Source organism: Salvelinus alpinus, chromosome 18 (assembly GCF_045679555.1).
Source record: "Salvelinus alpinus chromosome 18, SLU_Salpinus.1, whole genome shotgun sequence".
Lineage (NCBI taxonomy): Eukaryota > Metazoa > Chordata > Actinopteri > Salmoniformes > Salmonidae > Salvelinus > Salvelinus alpinus.
The window spans coordinates 35,105,528-35,128,056 of NC_092103.1; the positions used below are offsets into that span (position 1 = coordinate 35,105,528).

General features: G+C 44.6%; 1 protein-coding gene across 1 annotated transcript; it reads left to right on the forward strand.

The window, feature by feature from the left end:
- Nucleotides 1-1,959: 1,959 nt before the first annotated feature.
- On the forward strand, nucleotides 1,960-22,256 carry ogdhb (oxoglutarate dehydrogenase b). The gene is given in 22 exon segments (XM_071349547.1): nucleotides 1,960-2,110; nucleotides 6,782-6,872; nucleotides 6,874-6,895; nucleotides 7,010-7,161; nucleotides 8,641-8,803; nucleotides 9,052-9,141; nucleotides 13,271-13,450; nucleotides 13,537-13,665; nucleotides 14,860-15,039; nucleotides 16,318-16,470; nucleotides 17,681-17,783; nucleotides 17,964-18,092; nucleotides 18,224-18,259; nucleotides 18,262-18,373; nucleotides 18,688-18,730; nucleotides 19,903-19,974; nucleotides 20,091-20,763; nucleotides 20,914-20,997; nucleotides 21,000-21,076; nucleotides 21,125-21,228; nucleotides 21,230-21,277; nucleotides 21,408-22,256. Coding segments are annotated over 22 exon segments (2,913 nt in total). The 3' UTR covers nucleotides 21,529-22,256.
- The last annotated feature ends 273 nt before the right edge of the window (nucleotides 22,257-22,529 follow it).

The window sequence follows — 22,529 nt, forward strand, 5'->3', positions numbered from 1 at the left end:
AAGGCAACAACTGTTGGCGCAATTATTAGAAAATGGAAGAAGTTCAAGATGACGGTCAATCACCCTCGGTCTGGGGCTCCATGCAAGATCTCACCTCGTGGGGCATCAATGATCATGAGGAAGGTGAGGGATCAGCCCAGAACTACACGGCAGGACCTGGTCAATGACCTGAAGAGAGCTGGGACCACAGTCTCAAAGAAAACCATTAGTAACACACTACGCCGTCATGGATTAAAATCCTGCAGCGCACGCAAGGTCCCCCTGCTCAAGCCAGCGCATGTCCAGGCCCGTCTGAAGTTTGCCAATGACCATCTGGATGATCCAGAGGAGGAATGGGAGAAGGTCATGTGATCTGATGAGACAAAAATATAGCTTTTTGGTCTAAACTCCACTCGCCGTGTTTGGAGGAAAAAGAAGGATGAGTACAACCCCAAGAACACCATCCCAACCGTGAAGCATGGAGGTGGAAACATCATTCTTTGGGGATACTTTTCTGCAAAGGGGACAGGACGACTGCACCGTATTGAGGGGAGGATGGATGGGGCAATGTATCGCGAGATCTTGGCCAACAACCTCCTTCCCTCAGTAAGAGCATTGTAGATGGGTCGTGGCTGGGTCTTCCAGCATGACAACGACCCGAAACACACAGCCAGGGCAACTAAGGAGTGGCTCCGTAAGAAGCATCTCAAGGTCCTGGAGTGGCCTAGCCAGTCTCCAGACCTGAACCCAATAGAAAATCTTTGGAGGGAGCTGAAAGTCCGTATTGCCCAGCGACAGCCCCGAAACCTGAAGGATCTGGAGAAGGTCTGTATGGAGGAGTGGGCCAAAATCCCTGCTGCAGTGTGTGCAAACCTGGTCAAGAACTACAGGAAACGTATGATCTCTGTAATTGCAAACAAAGGTTTCTGTACCAAATATTAAGTTCTGCTTTTCTGATGTATCAAATACTTATGTCATGCAATAAAATGCAAATTAATGACTTAAAAATCATACAATGTGATTTTCAGGATTTTTGTTTTAGATTCCGTCTCTCACAGTTGAAGTGTACCTATGATAAAAATTACAGACCTCTACATGCTTTGTAAGTAGGAAAACCTGCAAAATCGGCAGTGTATCAAATACTTGTTCTCCCCACTGTATATACACACAGAAATTAACGCAAATGAAACCAGGTGTGAAAAAGAACCAAAGACAAAACAAACAGAAAAGGAAAAAGGGATCGGTGGTGGCTAGTAGACCGGCGACGCCGACCGCCGAGCGCCGCCCGAACAGGGAGAGGAGCTACCTTCGGTAGAAGTCGTGACAGGTTCTGTTCTGGAATTCTCTTCTGGAATTCCCACATTGTTATGTCATCATGCAATCTGTCAGAACGTTCCACATGGAAATGTGTGTTTCTCCACCCCCACAACCCATGTAGGGTTAACTGCATGGGGGACTGGGGGTTAAACGGTCTGACAATATCATGATGACGTTGGGGACTGATCTTATTGTGCCACCTTGCTTTCTCACAAGGCCTTCACGTTAAACAACCCGTCATTGTCAGCACGCTATTCTAGTGACATTCACACAAACGATAGGGAAGGCAGTGAAAGGGTGTGTGTGTGTGTGTGTGTGTGCGTGCATGTGGGTGTGTGTACTGTCTGCATATGCGTATGCGTGCATGTGAGTATGCACTGAAAGGGTTACAGAGTTCAAAAAAGAGTGATGACATGGAATGTACAGATAGATAGCCTATGTGGTGTTAGGGTCAATGAGTTCTCTTCAGCCCTTTGGTTCTATGTGGCTCAAAACTGTTATTGTTGAGCTTCAGTAGACGGACTGATTGACTGGCTGGTTGACTGGCTGTCACTTTTAGCTGACAGGACACTCAACACCTTTGAGAAAATGCTAATGTGAAAATGTGAAGCAATATCCTGGTTTGTATGTGTGTTTAAGAGACATCTGTGGGTGTGCACCAGAATGTGTCTTGTTTGTGTCTGTGTGTGCGCACGTGTGTCACTAACCCATGTGTGTGTACATTTCACTAACACATGTGTGTGTCTGTCTCTCTCTCTGTGTCCCCCAGACATCTCTGGGTATAAAGAGCGACTGTATGATCTCACAGCTGGAGGTATGGACACACCCCCTAGACTACAATACCCAGGATCCTATGCTCTTAGTATAATTCCTCTAGCTCCACTAGCCCCCATACTGCTGCAGTCTGATTCCAAACTGTCACCAATTCCCTGTCCCTACGTACTGGTTGACTTTGTCCCTAAGACTACACTCCCAGATAGAGAGGCCCACAGGTTTCTTATGACTGGGACAGGGGAAAGTCACTAAGCAGAGTGCCGTGTGCACAATACCCAGACAGCCGCATCTGGCGGGGTCAGTTCTGGGTGGTCTGTCATGGGCCGTTTTCATTTAGTACCCGTTGGGGTCGGCTTGGGGCATGATTATATTTCTCCATATTATGTTATACCGAAGTTGACTGACTGAAAGGGAACGTAGCGTTATGACTAACTACTGTTCCCTGAAGGAGGGAACGAGGTACAACACCTGTTTGGCCCCGCACTGCCAGTTCCTGGGCTCGATGAAGAGTGGTATTAAATTGAAGGAATGAATCCGAGCCTCACGCTTACCATCTGTGGATCGCGGGGCTTCCAGCAAGGCGCGGATTTCATTGACCTTGTCAAGTGTGATTGTAGATCGCGATAGTGCGGCTCCCCATAGTTTGTTGTACCTCGTTTCCCTCCTTTAGGGAACCATAGTTATAGTCATAATGTTACGCTATAGTCATAACGCTACGCTACAGTCATAACGTTACGCTACAGTCATAGTGCTACGCTACAGTCATAACATTACGCTACAGTCATAGCGCTACGCTACAGTCATAACATTACGCTATAGTCATAACGCTACGCTACAGTCATAACGTTACGCTACAGTCATAACGTTACGCTACAGTCATAACATTACGCTACAGGCATAACATTGCACTACAGTCATAACGTTACACTACAGTCATAACGTTACGCTACAGTCATAACATTACGCTACAGTCATAACGTTACGCGACAGTCATAGCGTTACACTACAGTCATAACGTTACGCTACTGTCATAACGTTACGCTACAGTCATAACGTTACGCTACAGTCATAACGTTGCACCATAGTCATAACGCTACAGTCATAACGTTGCACCATAGTCATAACGCTACAGTCATAACTCTATGCTACAGTCATAATGCAACGCTATAGTCATAACGCTATGCTCCAGTCATAACATTACATTATGGTCATAATGCTACAGTCATAGCGCTACGCTACAGGCATAACGCTATGCTATAGTCATAGCGCTACGCTACAGTCATAACATTACACTATGGTCATAATGCTACGGTCATAGCACTACACTACAGTCATAACGTTACACTACAGTCATAACATTACACTATGGTCATAATGCTACGGTCATAGCACTACACTACAGTCATAACGTTACACTACAGTCATAACGTTACACTACAGTCATAACGTTACACTACAGTCATAACGTTACGCTACAGTCATAACGCTACACTACAGTCATAACGTTACGCTACAGTCATAACGCTACACTACAGTCATAACATTACACTATGGTCATAATGCTACGGTCATAACACTACACTACAGTCATAACGCTACGCTACAGTCATAACATTACACTATGGTCATAATGCTACGGTCATAGCACTACACTACAGTCATAACGTTACACTACAGTCATAACATTACACTATGGTCATAATGCTACGGTCATAGCACTACACTACAGTCATAACGTTACACTACAGTCATAACGTTACACTACAGTCATAACGTTACACTACAGTCATAACGTTACGCTACAGTCATAACGCTACACTACAGTCATAACGTTACGCTACAGTCATAACGCTACACTACAGTCATAACATTACACTATGGTCATAATGCTACGGTCATAACACTACACTACAGTCATAACGTTACACTACAGTCATAACGTTACACTACAGTCATAACGTTACGCTACAGTCATAACGCTACGCTACAGTCATAACGTTACACTACAGTCATAACATTACACTATGGTCATAATGCTACGGTCATAACACTACACTACAGTCATAACGTTACACTACAGTCATAACGTTGCACTATGGTCATAATGCTACGGTCATAACACTACACTACAGTCATAACGTTACGCTACAGTCATAACGCTACGCTACAGTCATAACGTTACACTACAGTCATAACATTACACTATGGTCATAATGCTACGGTCATAACGCTACGCTACAGTCATAACGTTACACTACAGTCATAACATTACACTATGGTCATAATGCTACGGTCATAGCACTACACTACAGTCATAACGTTACACTACAGTCATAACGCTACGCTACAGTCATAACGTTACACTACAGTCATAACATTACACTATGGTCATAATGCTACGGTCATAACGCTACGCTACAGTCATAACGTTACACTACAGTCATAACGTTACGCTACAGTCATAACATTACACTATGGTCATAATGCTACGGTCATAACACTACGCTACAGTCATAACGCTACGCTCCCTTGCTGTAGCTCTTGTCTATCTATCTAGTTGCTCTGAGTAGAGTGTAGTGTAGTGGTAGAAGTAGAGTGGTCCCAGGTTTGTTTTTTCTGAAGTGTGTGTGTGTGTGTGTGTGTGTGTGTGTGTGTGTGTGTGTGTGTGTGTGTGTGTGTGTGTGTGTGTGTGTGTGTGTGTGTGTGTGTCTACAAGTATGTTAGGGATGTGCATCTTTCCCTTTCAAGACGATTCGATACGTCTCTAGATACCTGGGCTCCGATACGATAACGGAACAATACATTCAATGCGATACGATTCGATGCACTAACATTTGTTGCATAAACACATTCATCAGCTCATGAGCTGGGCCTCTCTGAGCTGGATCCGTCTGAGCTGACCCCTGTGTGTGTGTGTGTGTGTGTGTGTGTGTGTGTGTGTGTGTGTGTGTGTGTGTGTGTGTGTGTGTGTGTGTGTGTGTGTGTGTGTGTGTGTGTGTGTGTGTAAATAATGTATGTCTATGGTGTATGTACTATGTAGACACCTGAGTTGAGCCATAAGGGAGACTAGGCATCTACCATCTCATTACCACTATCAGATTAGGGGGCAATGCAGCCTGTTTTTTGTCCCTCCACTTTGGTTCTGAAATCACCATCACCCACAAATGAACTTGTCATTTTTTTCAGATTAAGTGTTTGAGCTACTAATGTATCAATATTTATAATTTATAAATGAGCTATGACATAGCCAATGAATATATAGCACAACTATAAAGGATTTCCATCTCTAAATCGGATGTTGGATGTTTTTACGGAGTTCTTGTTTTCTCCTCCCGCTTCGGACATGCAGTGCGCCTTGCAAAAATGTTTGCTGTCCTCGTTATGAAATGATCAACTTTACCCTGTATATCTGAAAATGACCATATTGTTCAAACCTCTAGAGGCGATATCCGTGCCCCCACGAGAATCTAATAAGCAGTAACAAAAAAATGACATCAAAATACGTCTGTTTAAACTAGAGATATGTTGTTTTGCATGGGCTGTGTATCAATCCACCGCATCCGCCAAATGTAGTCTTCCACATCTGCGGAGGAAGGTGGCCGAGCTACAGCGGCGTTTGTCAGACCATGAGACATCCCGAAAATAGGTCTTCTCACGAAAACATCTGTAGCATCTGATTAGTTTGTTCTACACAGTAATATGAGCCCCTATGGAAAGATGAGATGTTTTTCTCTAGGACGCCCACAAGACCAGTCTGAAGGTAGCCCGTATCAGTTTTAAAAAACTAATGGAAGTATATATGGAGATAGTTTAGTGTCCATTAAAAAAAATATATAGATATTGATCTTTCTTGTATCGCTCAGATATAGGACAGACATTTTAAAACAAACTTCCTTTTGATGATTTTTTTTACTATCTGTTTTTCCATGTATGAATCTGTTATTCAATGTGTTTCTATGGGCTAATAGCAGAAAGGTCAAATTCAGTGTTTCATCAAACACTTTTTTGAATACTTTTTTTATACCTCTAAAGGGGTTCTAAAATTCTAAATCAAATAGTTAAGTGATCCTTGGTTTGACCATCTTAAAACAATTCCATATGTTAGGATTCTTTGTGACATCCTATCAAGTGCACGCCATTGCCTGCCGCCATTTTGTATTTGCATCATCATTCACCCTTTCATTCCAGACAGGAAATCATCCCTCTCTCCTGTTGCTATACCACTCCATAATATAATTTCTAGAATCTAGAAGTACAGTATTCTAGAAGCTGAATTACATTTTTGTCACCTCTCTCTCTCCAACAACTTTCTCCATTTTAACATTGGTATTGTCTCTTCCCCCTCTTTCTCTTCATCTCTTCCGCTCTCTGTCACCTGATCCTATCCCTCCCATCTCTCCTGTCATGCAATAACCCTGTTTTTGTCCATCAAACTAATGTTGTGCCTCTATGAGCTTTTAACCAATCAATGCTGAGCTTTTTGGCTGTATGTGTAACTTAGATTCGAAAAAAGTGTGTTTCTCTAGATATCAAGTAGGTTTGATGTTTATATTTGCCTTCCATCTCCATGCCCCCCCTCACTCTCCCTCTCTTTATCTTTCTCCATTCCTCTTTCTTCCTCTCTCTCTTTCTCGGATCACCACTTCCTCTCTCCTGACATTATATTTCGTTTCTTCACCCCTATCCTCTGTCTCCATGGTGATGATGGCAAGGTTTTATGGTCTGGATGAGTCTGACCTGGACAAGGTGTTCTGGCTCCCCACCACCACCATCATCGGGGGCAGCGAGAGCGTTCTGCCCCTCAGAGATCATAAGCCACCTCGAGGTAAAGTAGATCCGCCGCATCGTATACAACACACACTTAGTCATTACTAACAAAAATAGTACACACATGCACACACACACACACTGACCTCACCTCTCTTTTCCTGTCCTGTAGATGGCATACTGTCAGTCTATTGGGGTAGAGTTCATGTTCATTAATGACCTGGAGCAGTGCCAGTGGATCAGACAGAAGTTTGAGAGACCAGGTGTCATGCAGTTTACCCTGGAGGAGAAGAGGACCTTGCTGACCAGAATGGTTCGATCCACCACTTATGTCTGTGTGTCTGTCTGTGTGTCTGTAAGTATGGTCATATGACACAAAAATAGAGGTCTTTGGCCACGCACACCAGTGGTGGGTTTGGCCTTCAAAAGAACAATGCAAATGCAGAAAATACCTCTTCCCTATTGTAAAATATGGTGGTGCATCTTTGATATTATGGGGCTATTTTGCTTCCACTGGTCCTGGGGCCCTTGTTAAGGTCAACAGCATCATGAGCTTTACCCAGTACCAGGACATTTTAGCCAGAAACCTGGTTGCCTCTACCATGAGACTGAAACTTGGCCGCAAGTGGATCTTCAAGCAAGACAATAACCCCCCACACACATCAACATCCACAAAGAAATGGTTACTTGACCACAAAATCAACATTTTGCAATGGCCATCTCTGTAGTCTCTGGACTTGAACCCCATTTAAAACCTGTGGTTTGAATTGAAGAGGGCAGTCCATAATGTCACGCCCTGACCTTAGAGATCCTTTTTATGTCTCTATTTGGTTTGGTCAGGGTGTGATTTGGGGTGGGTATTCTATGTTCTTTAGTTCTATTATTTGGATTTCTATGTTTTGGCCGGGTAGGGTTCTCAATCAGGGACAGCTGTCTATCGTTGTCTCTGATTGAGAACCATACTTAGGTAGCTCTTTTTCCCACCTGTCTTTGTGGGAGGTTGACTTTGTTTGTGGCACATAGCCTTAAGCTTCACGGTTTATTTTGTATTGTTTATTGTTTTTTTCGGCGTCATTTCTAATAAAAAGAAAATGTACGCTAACCACGCTGCACCTTGGTCCACTTCATTCAACAGCCGTGACACATAAGCGCAGACAACGGTTATCAAGGATTGATTATGTATGGAGGAATGGTCTATTGTTTTTTATTATGTAACCTTCATTTAACTAGGCAAGTCAGATAAGAACAAATACTTATTTACAATGACGGCCTACCCCGGTCAAACCCGGACGATGCTGGGCCAATTGTGCGCCGCCCCGTGGGACTCCCAATCACGGCCCGTTGTGATACAGCCTGGAATCAAACCAGCGTCTGTAGTGATACCTCTAGCACTGAGATGCAGTGCCTTAGACCGCTGCACCACTCTGGAGGCCCTAAGATCCCTCCCAATGTGTTCCCCAATTTCATAAAACATTTTTGAAAAAGTCTCAGTGTCATTATCCTCGCAAGAGGAGGGTGATGGAGTATTGAAAACAGGGGATCCACCTTCATCATTTTGAGATTTTTTATTATTCAAACAAAATCTATTTTTCTGAGCAATTGTATTAGTATAAAAGAATATCATTTTAATGTATTTTTTACATACAATATAGATCAGTATTTGTATTATTTTATACAGTCTTTTTTGCTCTTTGTCAAGGGATCCAACAATTCCGGACTTCACTGTATAACTCTATCACTGGATTCTGGACTGGGTAAAATGAGGGGTGGGCGGGGCCTAACCTTGTATGACTTCCTGTTGGTCAGGTTCAAGGAGTTCCTCCAGAGGAAGTGGTCATCAGAGAAGCGTTTTGGTCTGGAGGGCTGTGAGTCTCTCATCCCGGCCCTGAAGACCATCATCGACAAGTCCAGCATGAACGGAGTAGAGAGCATCATCATGGGCATGCCCCACAGGTACTGTTACCATGTAAATGCCAATCACAGGCTGCCCCACACGTAGCGTAGCTACGGTAGTACTAGACACCGGTCTCAACCTACTGTTGTAGCTCTCCTGGTTGCTGGGATCCCGGGAATATTCACAGTTTCCATTACAACTACTTACATGCTGTTTAACATGTTCTTTACTGGAAAACCCATAGACTGTTCATTAGACCTGTAACATTTACTATACTGTACATGAAAGCTAAAAGTTTCTCTTAGTTTCTCTCTCTCCAGGGGGAGGTGAATGTGTTGGCCAATGTGATCCGTAAGAAGCTGGATCAGATCTTCTGTCAGTTTGACTCCAAGCTGGAAGCTGCTGATGAGGTCAATTATACAGCCAGTAGAGAGCAAATCAAATCCAATTGTATTTGTCGCATACACATGGTTAGCAGATGTTAATGCGAGTGTAGCGAAATGCTTGTGCTTCTAGTTCCGACCATGCAGTAATATATAACAAGTAATCTAACCTAACAATTGCACAACATCTACCTTATACACACACAAGTGTAAATGAATAAGAATATGTACATAAAAATATATGAATGAGTGATGGCCGAACGGCATAGGCAAGATGCAGTAGATGGTATAGAGTACAGTAAATACATATGAGATGAGTAATGTAGGGTATGTAAACATTATATAAAGTGGCATTGTTTAAAGTGGCTAGTGATACATTACATCAAGAGGGCAAGATGCAGTAGATGGTATAGAGTACAGTACAGGGGGGGATATGATGTTCATTGGTGCCCTAAAGATAACAACCCAGGTGTAGAATGGAAACTCTCCTGGTAACACAATGGAAACTCTCATGGTAACACAATGGAAACTCTCCTGGTGACACAATAGAAACCCTCCTGATGACACAATGGAAACCCTCCTGATGACACAATAGAAACCCTCCTGGTGACACAATAGAAACCCTTCTGGTGACACAATAGAAACTCTCCTGGTGACACAATGGAAACTCTCCTGGTGACACAATGGAAACTCTCCTGGTGACACAATGGAAACCATCCTGGTGACACAATGGAAACCATCCTGGTGACACAATGGAAACCATCCTGGTGACACAATGGAAACCATCCTGGTGACACAATGGAAACCATCCTGGTGACACAATGGAAACCATCCTGGTGACACAATGGAAACCATCCTGGTGACACAATGGAAACTCTCCTGGTGACACAATGGAAACCATCCTGGTGACACAATGGAACCATCCTGGTGACACAATGGAAACCCTCCTGGTGACACAATAGAAACCCTCCTGGTGACACAATAGAAACCCTCCTGGTGACACAATAGAAACCCTCCTGGTGACACAATGGAAACCCTCCTGGTAACACAATGGAAACCCTCCTGGTAACACAATGGAAACCCTCCTGGTGACACAATAGAAACTCTCCTGGTGACACAATAGAAACTCTCCTGGTGACACAATAGAAACTCTCCTGGTGACACAATAGAAACTCTCCTGGTGACACAATAGAAACCCTCCTGGTGACACAATAGAAACCCTCCTGGTGACAATAGAAACTCTCTTGGTAACACAATGGAAACCCTCCTGGTAACACAATGGAAACCCTCCTGGTGAGACAATAGAAACTCTCCTGGTGACACAATAGAAACCCTCCTGGTGACACAATAGAAACCCTCCTGGTGACACAATAGAAACTCTCTTGGTGACACAATGGAAACCCTCCTGGTAACACAATAGAAACTCTCTTGGTAACACAATGGAAACCCTCCTGGTGACACAATCGAAACCCTCCTGGTGACACAATAGAAACCCTCCTGGTGACACAATATAAACTCTCCTGGTGACACAATACAAACCCTCCTGGTAACACAATGGAAACCCTCCTGGTGACACAATAGAAACTCTCCTGGTGACACAATAGAAACTCTCCTGGTAACACAATAGAAACCCTCCTGGTAACACAATGGAAACCATCCTGGTGACACAATGGAAACCATCCTGGTGACACAATGGAAACCATCCTGGTGACACAATGGAAACCATCCTGGTGACACAATGGAAACCATCCTGGTGACACAATGGAAACTCTCCTGGTGACACAATGGAAACCATCCTGGTGACACAATGGAAACCATCCTGGTGACACAATGGAAACCATCCTGGTGACACAATGGAACCATCCTGGTGACACAATGGAAACCCTCCTGGTGACACAATAGAAACCCTCCTGGTGACACAATAGAAACCCTCCTGGTGACACAATAGAAACCCTCCTGGTGACACAATAGAAACCCTCCTGGTGACACAATATAAACCCTCCTGGTAACACAATGGAAACCCTCCTGGTAACACAATGGAAACCCTCCTGGTGACACAATAGAAACTCTCCTGGTGACACAATAGAAACTCTCCTGGTGACACAATAGAAACTATCCTGGTGACACAATAGAAACCCTCCTGGTGACACAATAGAAACCCTCCTGGTGACAATATAAACTCTCTTGGTAACACAATGGAAACCCTCCTGGTAACACAATGGAAACCCTCCTGGTGAGACAATAGAAACTCTCCTGGTGACACAATAGAAACCCTCCTGGTGACACAATAGAAACTCTCTTGGTGACACAATGGAAACCCTCCTGGTAACACAATAGAAACTCTCTTGGTAACACAATGGAAACCCTCCTGGTGACACAATCGAAACCCTCCTGGTGACACAATAGAAACCCTCCTGGTGACACAATAGAAACTCTCCTGGTGACACAATACAAACCCTCCTGGTAACACAATGGAAACCCTCCTGGTGACACAATAGAAACTCTCCTGGTAACACAATAGAAACTCTCCTGGTAACACAATAGAAACCCTCCTGGTAACACAATGGAAACCCTCCTGGTAACACAATAGAAACTCTCCTGGTGACACAATGGAAACCCTCCTGGTGACACAATAGAAACTCTCCTGGTAACACAATAGAAACTCTCCTGGTAACACAATAGAAACCCTCCTGGTAACACAATGGAAACCCTCCTGGTGACACAATAGAAACTCTCCTGGTGACACAATGGAAACCCTCCTGGTGACACAATGGAAACCCTCCTGGTGACACAATAGAAACCCTCCTGGTAACACAATAGAAACCCTCCTGGTAACACAATATAAACCCTCCTGGTAACACAATATAAACCCTCCTGGTAACACAGAAACCCTCCTGGTAACACAATAGAAACCCTCCTGGTAACACAATAGAAACCCTCCTGGTAACACAATAGAAACCCTCCTGGTGACACAATAGAAACCCTCCTGGTGACACAATAGAAACTCTCCTGGTGACACAATAGAAACTCTCCTGGTGACACAATAGAAACTCTCCTGGTGACACAATAGAAACTCTCCTGGTGACACAATATAAACTCTCTTGGTGACACAATGGAAACCCTCCTGGTGACACAATGGAAACTCTCCTGGTGACACAATGGAAACCCTCCTGGTGACACAATAGAAACCCTCCTGGTGACACAATGGAAACCCTCCTGGTGACACAATGGAAACCCTTCTGGTGACACAATGGAAACTCTCCTGGTAACACAATGGAAACTCTCCTGGTGACACAATAGAAACCCTCCTGGTAACACAATAGAAACCCTCCTGGTGACACAATGGAAACTCTCCTGGTGACACAATAGAAACCCTCCTGGTGACACAATAGAAACTCTCTTGGTGACACAATGGAAACCCTCCTGGTGACACAATGGAAACCCTCCTGGTGACACAATGGAAACCCTCCTGGTGAAACAATAGAAACCCTCCTGGTGACACAATGGAAACCCTCCTGGTGACACAATGGAAACTCTCCTGGTGACACAATGGAAACCCTCCTGGTGACACAATAGAAACTCTCCTGGTAACACAATAGAAACTCTCCTGGTAACACAATGGAAACCCTCCTGGTAACACAATGGAAACCCTCCTGGTAACACAATGGAAACCCTCCTGGTGACACAATGGAAACCCTCCTGGTGACACAATGGAAACCCTCCTGGTGACACAATGGAAACCCTCCTGGTGACACAATGGAAACCCTCCTGGTGACACAATAGAAACCCTACTGGTAACACAATAGAAACCCTCCTGGTAACACAATAGAAACCCTCCTGGTAACACAATAGAAACTCTCCTGGTGACACAATGGAAACCCTCCTGGTGACACAATGGAAACCCTCCTGGTGACACAATGGAAACTCTTATGGTAACACAATGGAAACTCTTATGGTAACACAATGGAAACTCTTATGGTAACTCTTATGCTAACACATTGGAAACTCCCGGTAACACAATGTGGAAAGTGAATAACATGGAAAAAGTCCTATCAGAAGCTAAAGAAAATGAAAAATGTTTACTCATTTCACTTCTGAACATGTCCTTTCTTTATCCCTCCCCCCTCTCGCCCCTCTCTCTCTCTCTCTCCATCAGGGTTCTGGAGATGTGAAGTACCATTTGGGGATGTGGCACCGTAGGATCAACCGGGTCACTGATAGGAACATCCCGCTGTCACTCATGGCTAACCCCTTCCACCTGGAGGCTGTGGACCCCGTGGTGCAGGGCAAGACAAAGGCTGAGCAGTTCTACTGTGGAGACACAGAGGGAAAAAGAGTATGTACACACACAAATGCACACAAACACACACACCGTTTTTTTCTCTGTGTGTGTGCATTTATATTTCTGTGTGTGTGATCCAGGTGATGTCCATCCTGCTCCATGGTGATGCAGCGTTTGCAGGCCAGGGGGTTGTCTACGAGACCTTCCACCTCTCTGACCTGCCCTCCTACACCACCCACTGCACTGTCCATGTGGTGGTCAACAACCAGGTAACACATCCTGCAACACTACACACAGCACTGTCCATGTGGTGGTCAACAACCAGGTAACACATCCTGCAACACTACACACAGCACTGTCCATGTGGTGGTCAACAACCAGGTAACACATCCTGCAACACTACACACAGCACTGTCCATGTGGTGGTCAACAACCAGGTAACACATCCTGCAACACTACACACAGCACTGTCCAAGTGGTGGTCAACAACCAGGTAACACATCCTGCAACACTACACACAGCACTGTCCATGTGGTGGTCAACAACCAGGTAACACATCCTGCAACACTACACACAGCACTGTCCATGTGGTGGTCAACAACTAGGTAACACATCCTGCAACACTACACACAGCACTGTCCATGTGGTGGTCAACAACCAGGTAACACATCCTGCAACACTACACACAGCACTGTCCAAGTGGTGGTCAACAACCAGGTAACACATCCTGCAACACTACACACAGCACTGTCCGTGTGGTGGTCAACAACCAGGTAACACATCCTGCAACACTACACACAGCACTGTCCGTGTGGTGGTCAACAACCAGGTAACACATCCTGCAACACTACACACAGCACTGTCCGTGTGGTGGTCAACAACCAGGTAACACATCCTGCAACACTACACACAGCACTGTCCGTGTGGTGGTCAACAACCAGGTAACACATCCTGCAACACTACACACAGCACTGTCCATGTGGTGGTCAACAACCAGGTAACACATCCTGCAACACTACACACAGCACTGTCCATGTGGTGGTCAACAACCAGGTAACACATCCTGCAACACTACACACAGCACTGTCCAAGTTCTTCTGACGATCTTCATTTGGTGTATCGTGTCACTGACTCTTTGACAAATCCTGATTTTGTGGAGGTGATTCTTGAAGTGGAGGGGGGAGTTTTACCGAAAATTTGGGGTGTTTCTGTCGTGGGGAGGGGCTTACTTCCGTAAATAGAGTTAGCTAGTGTACACAACATTTGGTTCTGGGTTCTGAGATTAACTACCAGGTAACAAACACACTTTAACTGCCCCATGAATGACCTGTTGTTCTCTGTACCCTACACATACACACACAAAACCTCCTACATCACTCTCACATTCACAGAAGAACAAACCCATTACACGCCCACTCCCCCCACCCACACACCCTCTAACCACCTGTCTCTCTTCCCTGTAGGTTGGTTTCACAACCGACCCCAGGGTGGCGAGGTCATCATCCTACCCTACAGACGTGGCCAAGGTGGTCAATGCCCCCATCTTCCACGTCAACGCTGATGACCCCGAGGCCGTCATGTACGTGTGCAACGTCGCCGCCGAGTGGAGAGCCACCTTTCACAAGGACGTGGTGGTAGACTTGGTGAGTGTGTTCCCTGATCAGGGTGGTGTTCATTAGGCAAACGGAAGAGTACTGACAAACACGACTTTCGTTGTTTGTTTACCTCTTAAGCTGACAGTCCCCGAAATCGGGCACTAGAATTACTTAAAACAATATGTATATGTTTACATGACATATTTGATTGATTTCCCACCGTTTTATAAGTCAGAAAACAGCAATCCAGACCTTCCTAGGACCATGTAAACATCATTGGTCAAATTGCCTCCCTCTGGTGGTCAGCTGCATCATTACATCAATTTATATCACTTCACCTTTATATCAAAGGGGCGTTCCTTAGAAAAACATTTATCCAGCTCAACTGCTTCACAGCACAGACATGGCAAAACAATAGCTGAATTTGTCTCGAGCAGGTGGATCTAAATACAGAACTTTCATAGCTCTACGATAAAGAATGCAACATTTATTTATTTCACCTTTATTTAACAAGGTAGGCAAAGTTGAGAACAAGTTCTCATTTACAATTGCGACCTGGCCAAGATAAAGCAAAGCAGTTCGACACATACAACAACACAGAGTTACACATGGAGTAAAACAAATGCAGTCAATAATGCAGTAGAAAAATAAGTCTATATACAATGTGAGCAAATGAGGTGAGATAAGGGAGGTAAAGGCAAAAAAAAGGCCATGGTGGTGAAGTAAATACAATATAGCAAGTAAAACACTGGAATGGTAGATTTGCAGTGGAAGAATGTGCAAAGTAGAAATATAAATAATGGGGTGCAAAGGAGCAAAATAAATAAATAAATACAGTAGGGGAAGAGATAGTTGTTTGGGCTAAATTATAGATGGGCTATGTACAGGTGCAGTAATCTGCGAGCTGCTCTGACAGCTGGTGCTTAAAGCTAGTGAGGGAGATAAGTGTTCCCAGTCTGAGATTTTTAAATCAGAGCCCTTTACATAGCCCTTCTTCCCTTGTCTATAGGACGGATGCAAGCTGTTTAAAAGGCCCAAATGTTGACTTAGATGTTCACAAATGTAACAGATTTTGACTATCACTAATGTCATGATACGTTTGGTAAAGTAATAAAGAAGGTGAAATATTTTGGGTAGATGTTCCTAAAACAGATAACTATATATGGACATAAAGTATGAAAAGGCTTATTCATTCACAAAACATATTTTATCATATCATCATATTTGTATACGTTTTGTGTGTGTGTGTGTGTGTGTGTGTGTGTGTGTGTGTGTGTGTGTGTGTGTGTGTGTGTGTGTGTGTGTGTGTGTGTGTGTACCCTCCAGATGTGTTACAGGCGTAACGGCCACAATGAGATGGACGATCCCATGTTCACTCAGCCTCCGATGTACAAGCAGATCAAGAAGCAGAAAGGAGTCCTCCAGAAATACTCTGAGAAACTCCTAGCAGAGGGAGCAGTCAGCAGACAGGACTATGAGGTAACACATTCTGCCATTTATACTATATACCCATATATAGTATAAATCATAAACAACAATATAAATCATAAACAACATGTTACATTCAGGTAATTTAGCAGACGCTCTTATCCAGAGCGACTTACAGTAATGAGTGCATAGATTTTCATATTTGTTCGTACTGGTCCCCTTTGGGAATCGAACCCAAAACCCTAGGCGTTGCAAGTGCCATGCTCTACCAACTGAGTCACACAACCCTTACAAACCGTACAAACTTGTACTTAGATATCCTATTCTGCCCTCTGTCTTTACATAAAATACTATCCTGAATGAATGAAATAGAATGTACTTGCTGATTGACATGAGGTGGCAAGGGGGTGTTGTTGAGTATAACATCATTCAACATTAAATGGATATTAACCCTTCCCGTCTGGTGTTGAGTATAACTTCATTCAACATTAAATGGATATTAACCCTTCCCGTCTGGTGTTGAGTATAACATCATTCAACATTAAATGGATATTAACCCTTCCCGTCTGGTGTTGAGTATAACATCATTCAACATTAAATGGATATTAACCCTTCCCGTCTGGTGTTGAGTATAACTTCATTCAACATTAAATGGATATTAACCCTTCCCGTCTGGTGTTGAGTATAACATCATTCAACATTAAATGGATATTAACCCTTCCCGTCTGGTGTTGAGTATAACATCATTCAACATTAAATGGATATTAACCCTTCCCGTCTGGTGTTGAGTATAACATCATTCAACATTAAATGGATATTAACCCTTCCCGTCTGGTGTTGAGTATAACATCATTCAACATTAAATGGATATTAACCCTTCCCGTCTGGTGTTGAGTATAACTTCATTCAACATTAAATGGATATTAACCCTTCCCGTCTGGTGTTGAGTATAACTTCATTCAACATTAAATGGATATTAACCCTTCCCGTCTGGTGTTGAGTATAACTTCATTCAACATTAAATGGATATTAACCCTTCCCGTCTGGTGTTGAGTATAACATCATTCAACATTAAATGGATATTAACCCTTCCCGTCTGGTGTTGAGTATAACTTCATTCAACATTAAATGGATATTAACCCTTCCCGTCTGGTGTTGAGTATAACATCATTCAACATTAAATGGATATTAACCCTTCCTGTCTGGTGTTGAGTATAACATCATTCAACATTAAATGGATATTAACCCTTCCCGTCTGTAGGAGGAGATAGCCAAGTATGACAAGATCTGTGAGGAGGCTCACGCTCGCTCTAAAGACGAGAAGATTCTACACATCAAACACTGGCTGGACTCTCCCTGGGCCGGTCAGTGTGTGTGCTTTGTGTGTGAGAAAACCTATGCTTTACAATATATAGTAAGTGCATATATGTGTATATGTTAAAATCTATAATGTGTAGACAGACACTAACAACATGTATCTTTATCCCTCGCTCTGTGTGTGTGTGTGTGTGTGTGTGTGTGTGTGTGTGTGTGTGTGTGTGTAGGTTTCTTCAATGTGGACGGCCAGCCTAAGAGTATGACCAGTCTGTCTACAGGCCTGCCTGAGGAGGAGCTGGTACACATAGGATACATCGCTTCATCTGTCCCTGTGGAAGACTTCACCATACACAGAGGTACTGATAAACACACACACACAATACCTGTGGAAGACAAGTACATATCCTCATCCATCTATGTGTGTGTGTGTGTGTGTGTGTGTGTGTGTGTGTGTGTGTGTGTGTGTGTGTGTGTGTGTGTGGTTCAGGTTTGAGTCGTATACTAACGGATCGTGTGGCGATGGTAGGCAGCGTGTGTGTGACCGGGCTCTAGGAGAGTACATGGCCTTTGGTTCGCTGCTCAAGGAGGGGACACACATACGTCTCAGCGGACAGGACTTAGAGAGGGGAACCTTCAGGTACTAATGTCACCCTTAAGGACTGCCTATGTCACTGTTATGACTATGTCGTGCGTAAGTCACTTGCTTGACAGTGTTGTGTAGTTTGAGTATTCTATAGTAAGGTGTCTTTCAGGAAACAAGGGTTACGTTCATAACTGGATGTTATGTCAGTTTAATGAACATGTAGCTCAATCAGTACTGTAACAAAATGGTGGTGTGTTAACTTTTCTCTCTTGACCCCACTCCCTCTCTTTTTCTCTACCCATCCCTCTCTATATTTGCCTCTTTCTTTCCTTTCTCTCTCTCCCTTCATCTCTCTCCTCTCTGTACAGTCACACCATGTCCTGCATGACCAGAAGATTGATAGGAGGATCTGTATCCCCATGAACCACATCTCTCCTAACCAGGCTCCATACACCGTCTGCAACAGCTCTCTGTCGGAGTATTGTGGGGTTCTGTCATGAGTATATTATAATATCTTTGTCAGGAACAAGTCAGTTCCTTGTTCCATCCTGCGGGGTGGTGCAGTGAACCCGTATATACGCACACGGACGCACGCACAGTCTTGTTTTAATAACCCTGTGGGGACACACAATTGATTCCGATTCAAAATCCTATTTTCCCTAAACCTTACCCTCACCCTTCACCCTAACCCTTACCCTATAACCTTAAACCTAACCTTAACCCTAAACTTAACCCTATAACCTTAAACCTAACCCTAAACCTTACCCTAAACCTATAACCTTAAACCTAACCTTAAACCTAACCCTATAACCTTAAACCTAACCTTAAACCTAACCCTAACTTCTAACCGTTAACCCTTATTCTAACCCTATAACCCCTAGAAATATACTTTTTCCTTGTGGGGACTGGCAAAATGTGTCCAGTAAACATGTTTGTTTACTATTCTTATGGGAATTCCACAAGTATAGTTAAACATGTACACACACAGTACGTACATACAGTATATGCACACATTCATATGCATACAGATGCAGTCTATTATTTTGCGCCACAGCATTATGGGGGGTTGTCTGGCCACAGCATTATGGGGGGTTGTCTGGCCACAGCATTATGGGGGGTTGTCTGGCCACAGCATGCCACAGCATTATGGGGGGTTGTCTGGCCACAGCATTATGGGGGGTTGTCTGGCCACAGCATTATGGGGGGCTGTCTGGCCACAGCATGCCACAGCATTATGGGGGGCTGTCTGGCCACAGCATGCCCCACAGCATTATGGGGGGTTGTCTGGCCACAGCATGCCACAGCATTATGGGGGGGTTGTCTCTTTTGTTAGTTACTACCCTCATTCCTTCTGACCATAACAACCCCCATCTCTCTCTCTCTGCCTCTCTCTTTGTCCCTGTCCCTCTCTCTGCCTCTGTCCCTCTCTCCTCCTTTATCTCTAGGATTTGAGCTGGGTTTTGCCATGGCCAGTCCCAATGCATTGGTTTATCTCTGTCTCTCTAAATGTCGGTGTCCGTTTGGGAAGTTATCTGATGACACAAATGAACAATAAACGACGTATCCCATGATTCTTCACTCAGGGACCAGAGCACTCCTCGGCCCGACCAGAGAGGTTCCTGCAGATGTGTAACGAAGACCCAGATACCTACCCTGTAAGTGTGTTTGTGTATGTCTGAGAGACAGCGAGAGAGAGGGAGTCTCTAAACTTGTGTGTTTATGACCTGTCCCGTCCTCTTTTTATTGATTCTCTCTGTCCTCCAGCTGATAGTCTCTGCTGCGCCACCCAGAGGCCAAGTCTCTGCTGCGCCACCCAGAGGCCAAGTCTCTGCTGCGCCACCCAGAGGCCAAGTCTCTGCTGCGCCACCCAGAGGCCAAGTCTCTGCTGCGCCACCCAGAGGCCAAGTCTCTGCTGCGCCACCCAGAGGCCAAGTCTCTGCTGCGCCACCCAGAGGCCAAGTCTCTGCTGCGCCACCCAGAGGCCAAGTCTCTGCTGCGCCACCCAGAGGCCAAGTCTCTGCTGCGCCACCAAGAGGCCAAGTCTCTGCTGCGCCACCCAGAGGCCAAGTCTCTGCTGCGCCACCAAGAGGCCAAGTCTCTGCTGCTCCACCCAGAGGCCAAGTCTCTGCTGCGCCACCCAGAGGCCAAGTCTCTGCTGCGCCACCCAGAGGCCAAGTCTCTGCTGCGCCACCAAGAGGCCAAGTCTCTGCTGCGCCACCCAGAGGCCAAGTCTCTGCTGCGCCACCAAGAGGCCAAGTCTCTGCTGCTCCACCCAGAGGCCAAGTCTCTGCTGCGCCACCCAGAGGCCAAGTCTCTGCTGCGCCACCAAGAGGCCAAGTCTCTGCTGCGCCACCAAGAGGCCAAGTCTCTGCTGCGCCACCCAGAGGCCAAGTCTCTGCTGCGCCACCCAGAGGCCAAGTCCAGCTTTGATGACATGCTGCCAGGTGAGAGATGGAGGGATGGAAGGATGGAGGGAGAGAGTGGGAGATGAGTGGGGCTCATTGGGTTTTGAGGAGGCGAGGAGAGAGGATGTGAGGACTCAAGGAAAGATGATTTGAGAAAGAGCCAGTGTCTCTGACACGTGTGTGTTTCAGGTACCCACTTCCAGCGTCTGATCCCAGACAGTGGTCCTGTGTGTGAGAACCCAAAGGGGGTGAAAAGGATTGTGTTCTGTACTGGGAGGTCTACTATGAACTGACCCGAGAACGCAACAACAGAGGCAATGATGATACTGTGGCCATTGCGCGCATAGAGCAGGTACACACACACACACATTTCCAATCTCACCTCTCTCTCTTCCTCCAGCTCTCTCCGTTTCCGTTTGACCAGGTGAAAGTGGAGACAGATCGTTATCCTAACGCTGACCTGGTGTGGTTCCAGGAAGAACACAAGAACCAGGCTTACTATGACTGTCAAACCCCGCCTACGAACCAACGTTGACCGCACCCGCCCCGTTTGGTACAACCCACCCTCCTTCACTCACACCTGCTCTGGGAAAGAGATCATTGAATGATTTGATGAAACACAGGGGGAATAGACTTGTGTTTTGTATTAATTGTGGGCTTCATTCTTTTGTGTGTATGTGTAGGTATGCTGGTCGTGGGCCAGCAGCAGCTCCAGCTACGGGGAACAAAGCAGCTCACCTGGTGGAATTACAACGCTTCCTAGATACAGCTTTTAACCTGGACGCATTTACTGAACAGTCCTAACACACTTATACACTATACCCTAATCCCTATACCCTACACCTTAACCTTACCTCACCTGGTGGAGTTACAACACTTTCTAGATACAGCTTTTAACCAGCTTTTAGCCCACTGATATCCTAACCCCTAGACCCTGGGCTACACCCTACCCTTACCTCATTCTGCTGAAGTTACACCGCTTTTTAGTCAGGTTTTCACCTGGATGCATACATTTGAGTTTTAGCTCACTTAAACCCTACACCCTAACCCCTACCCTTATCCCTAAACCAGCATACACTGGATCGTCTGCTATAGAAGACTTTAGATTCCGGGATACGCACACTGACCATAGGTCCTCTTGAACTGTTGAATCATGGGGGAAATGTCCATGGAGTCTGACAAACAATGGACCCATATTATCAACCATACAAATACTTTTGTACATTTTCCTCTCTCCCTTCTCATTCTCTATCTTCTCCATCCGTCTTTTCACCCTCCTTCCTTTATTCTCCCCACTCATCCTCTTCTCTCTCTCCTCTTGACCAATCACTCTCTCCCTCTGTTTTCTCCTCCTCTCTTCTCCTCCCTCTCTTCCACCTCCTGTGCCAAATGTAAACAAGCTGTTAAGAGATTACTTGATGAGAAATGACTATTATATTATTATACTATTACATTATTATACTTTTATATTATATCAAACATTGTATAAGATCCAGTAGTAACTTATGAAGAGACGAGGTGAAAATGTCTACTGGTCTGGTGGGGATCTCTTTGGGACTAAATAAAGGATTTATTTATTTTAGTATAGTGTTTTATAATTTATTCATTCAATAAAGACATGACATTGTCTGTTTTCAACGTGAGGGCCTGAAAATGCTTTTCAGGAATCTAATGTAATATTTGATATTATTAATAACGTATTCAAAACATATCTTGTGTGTGTCAGCGCTCAGCCACAATACAGGGCTCCACAATGCTCAGTTTAGTTTACCAATAAACAAAGATTGACATCACTGGATTATAAG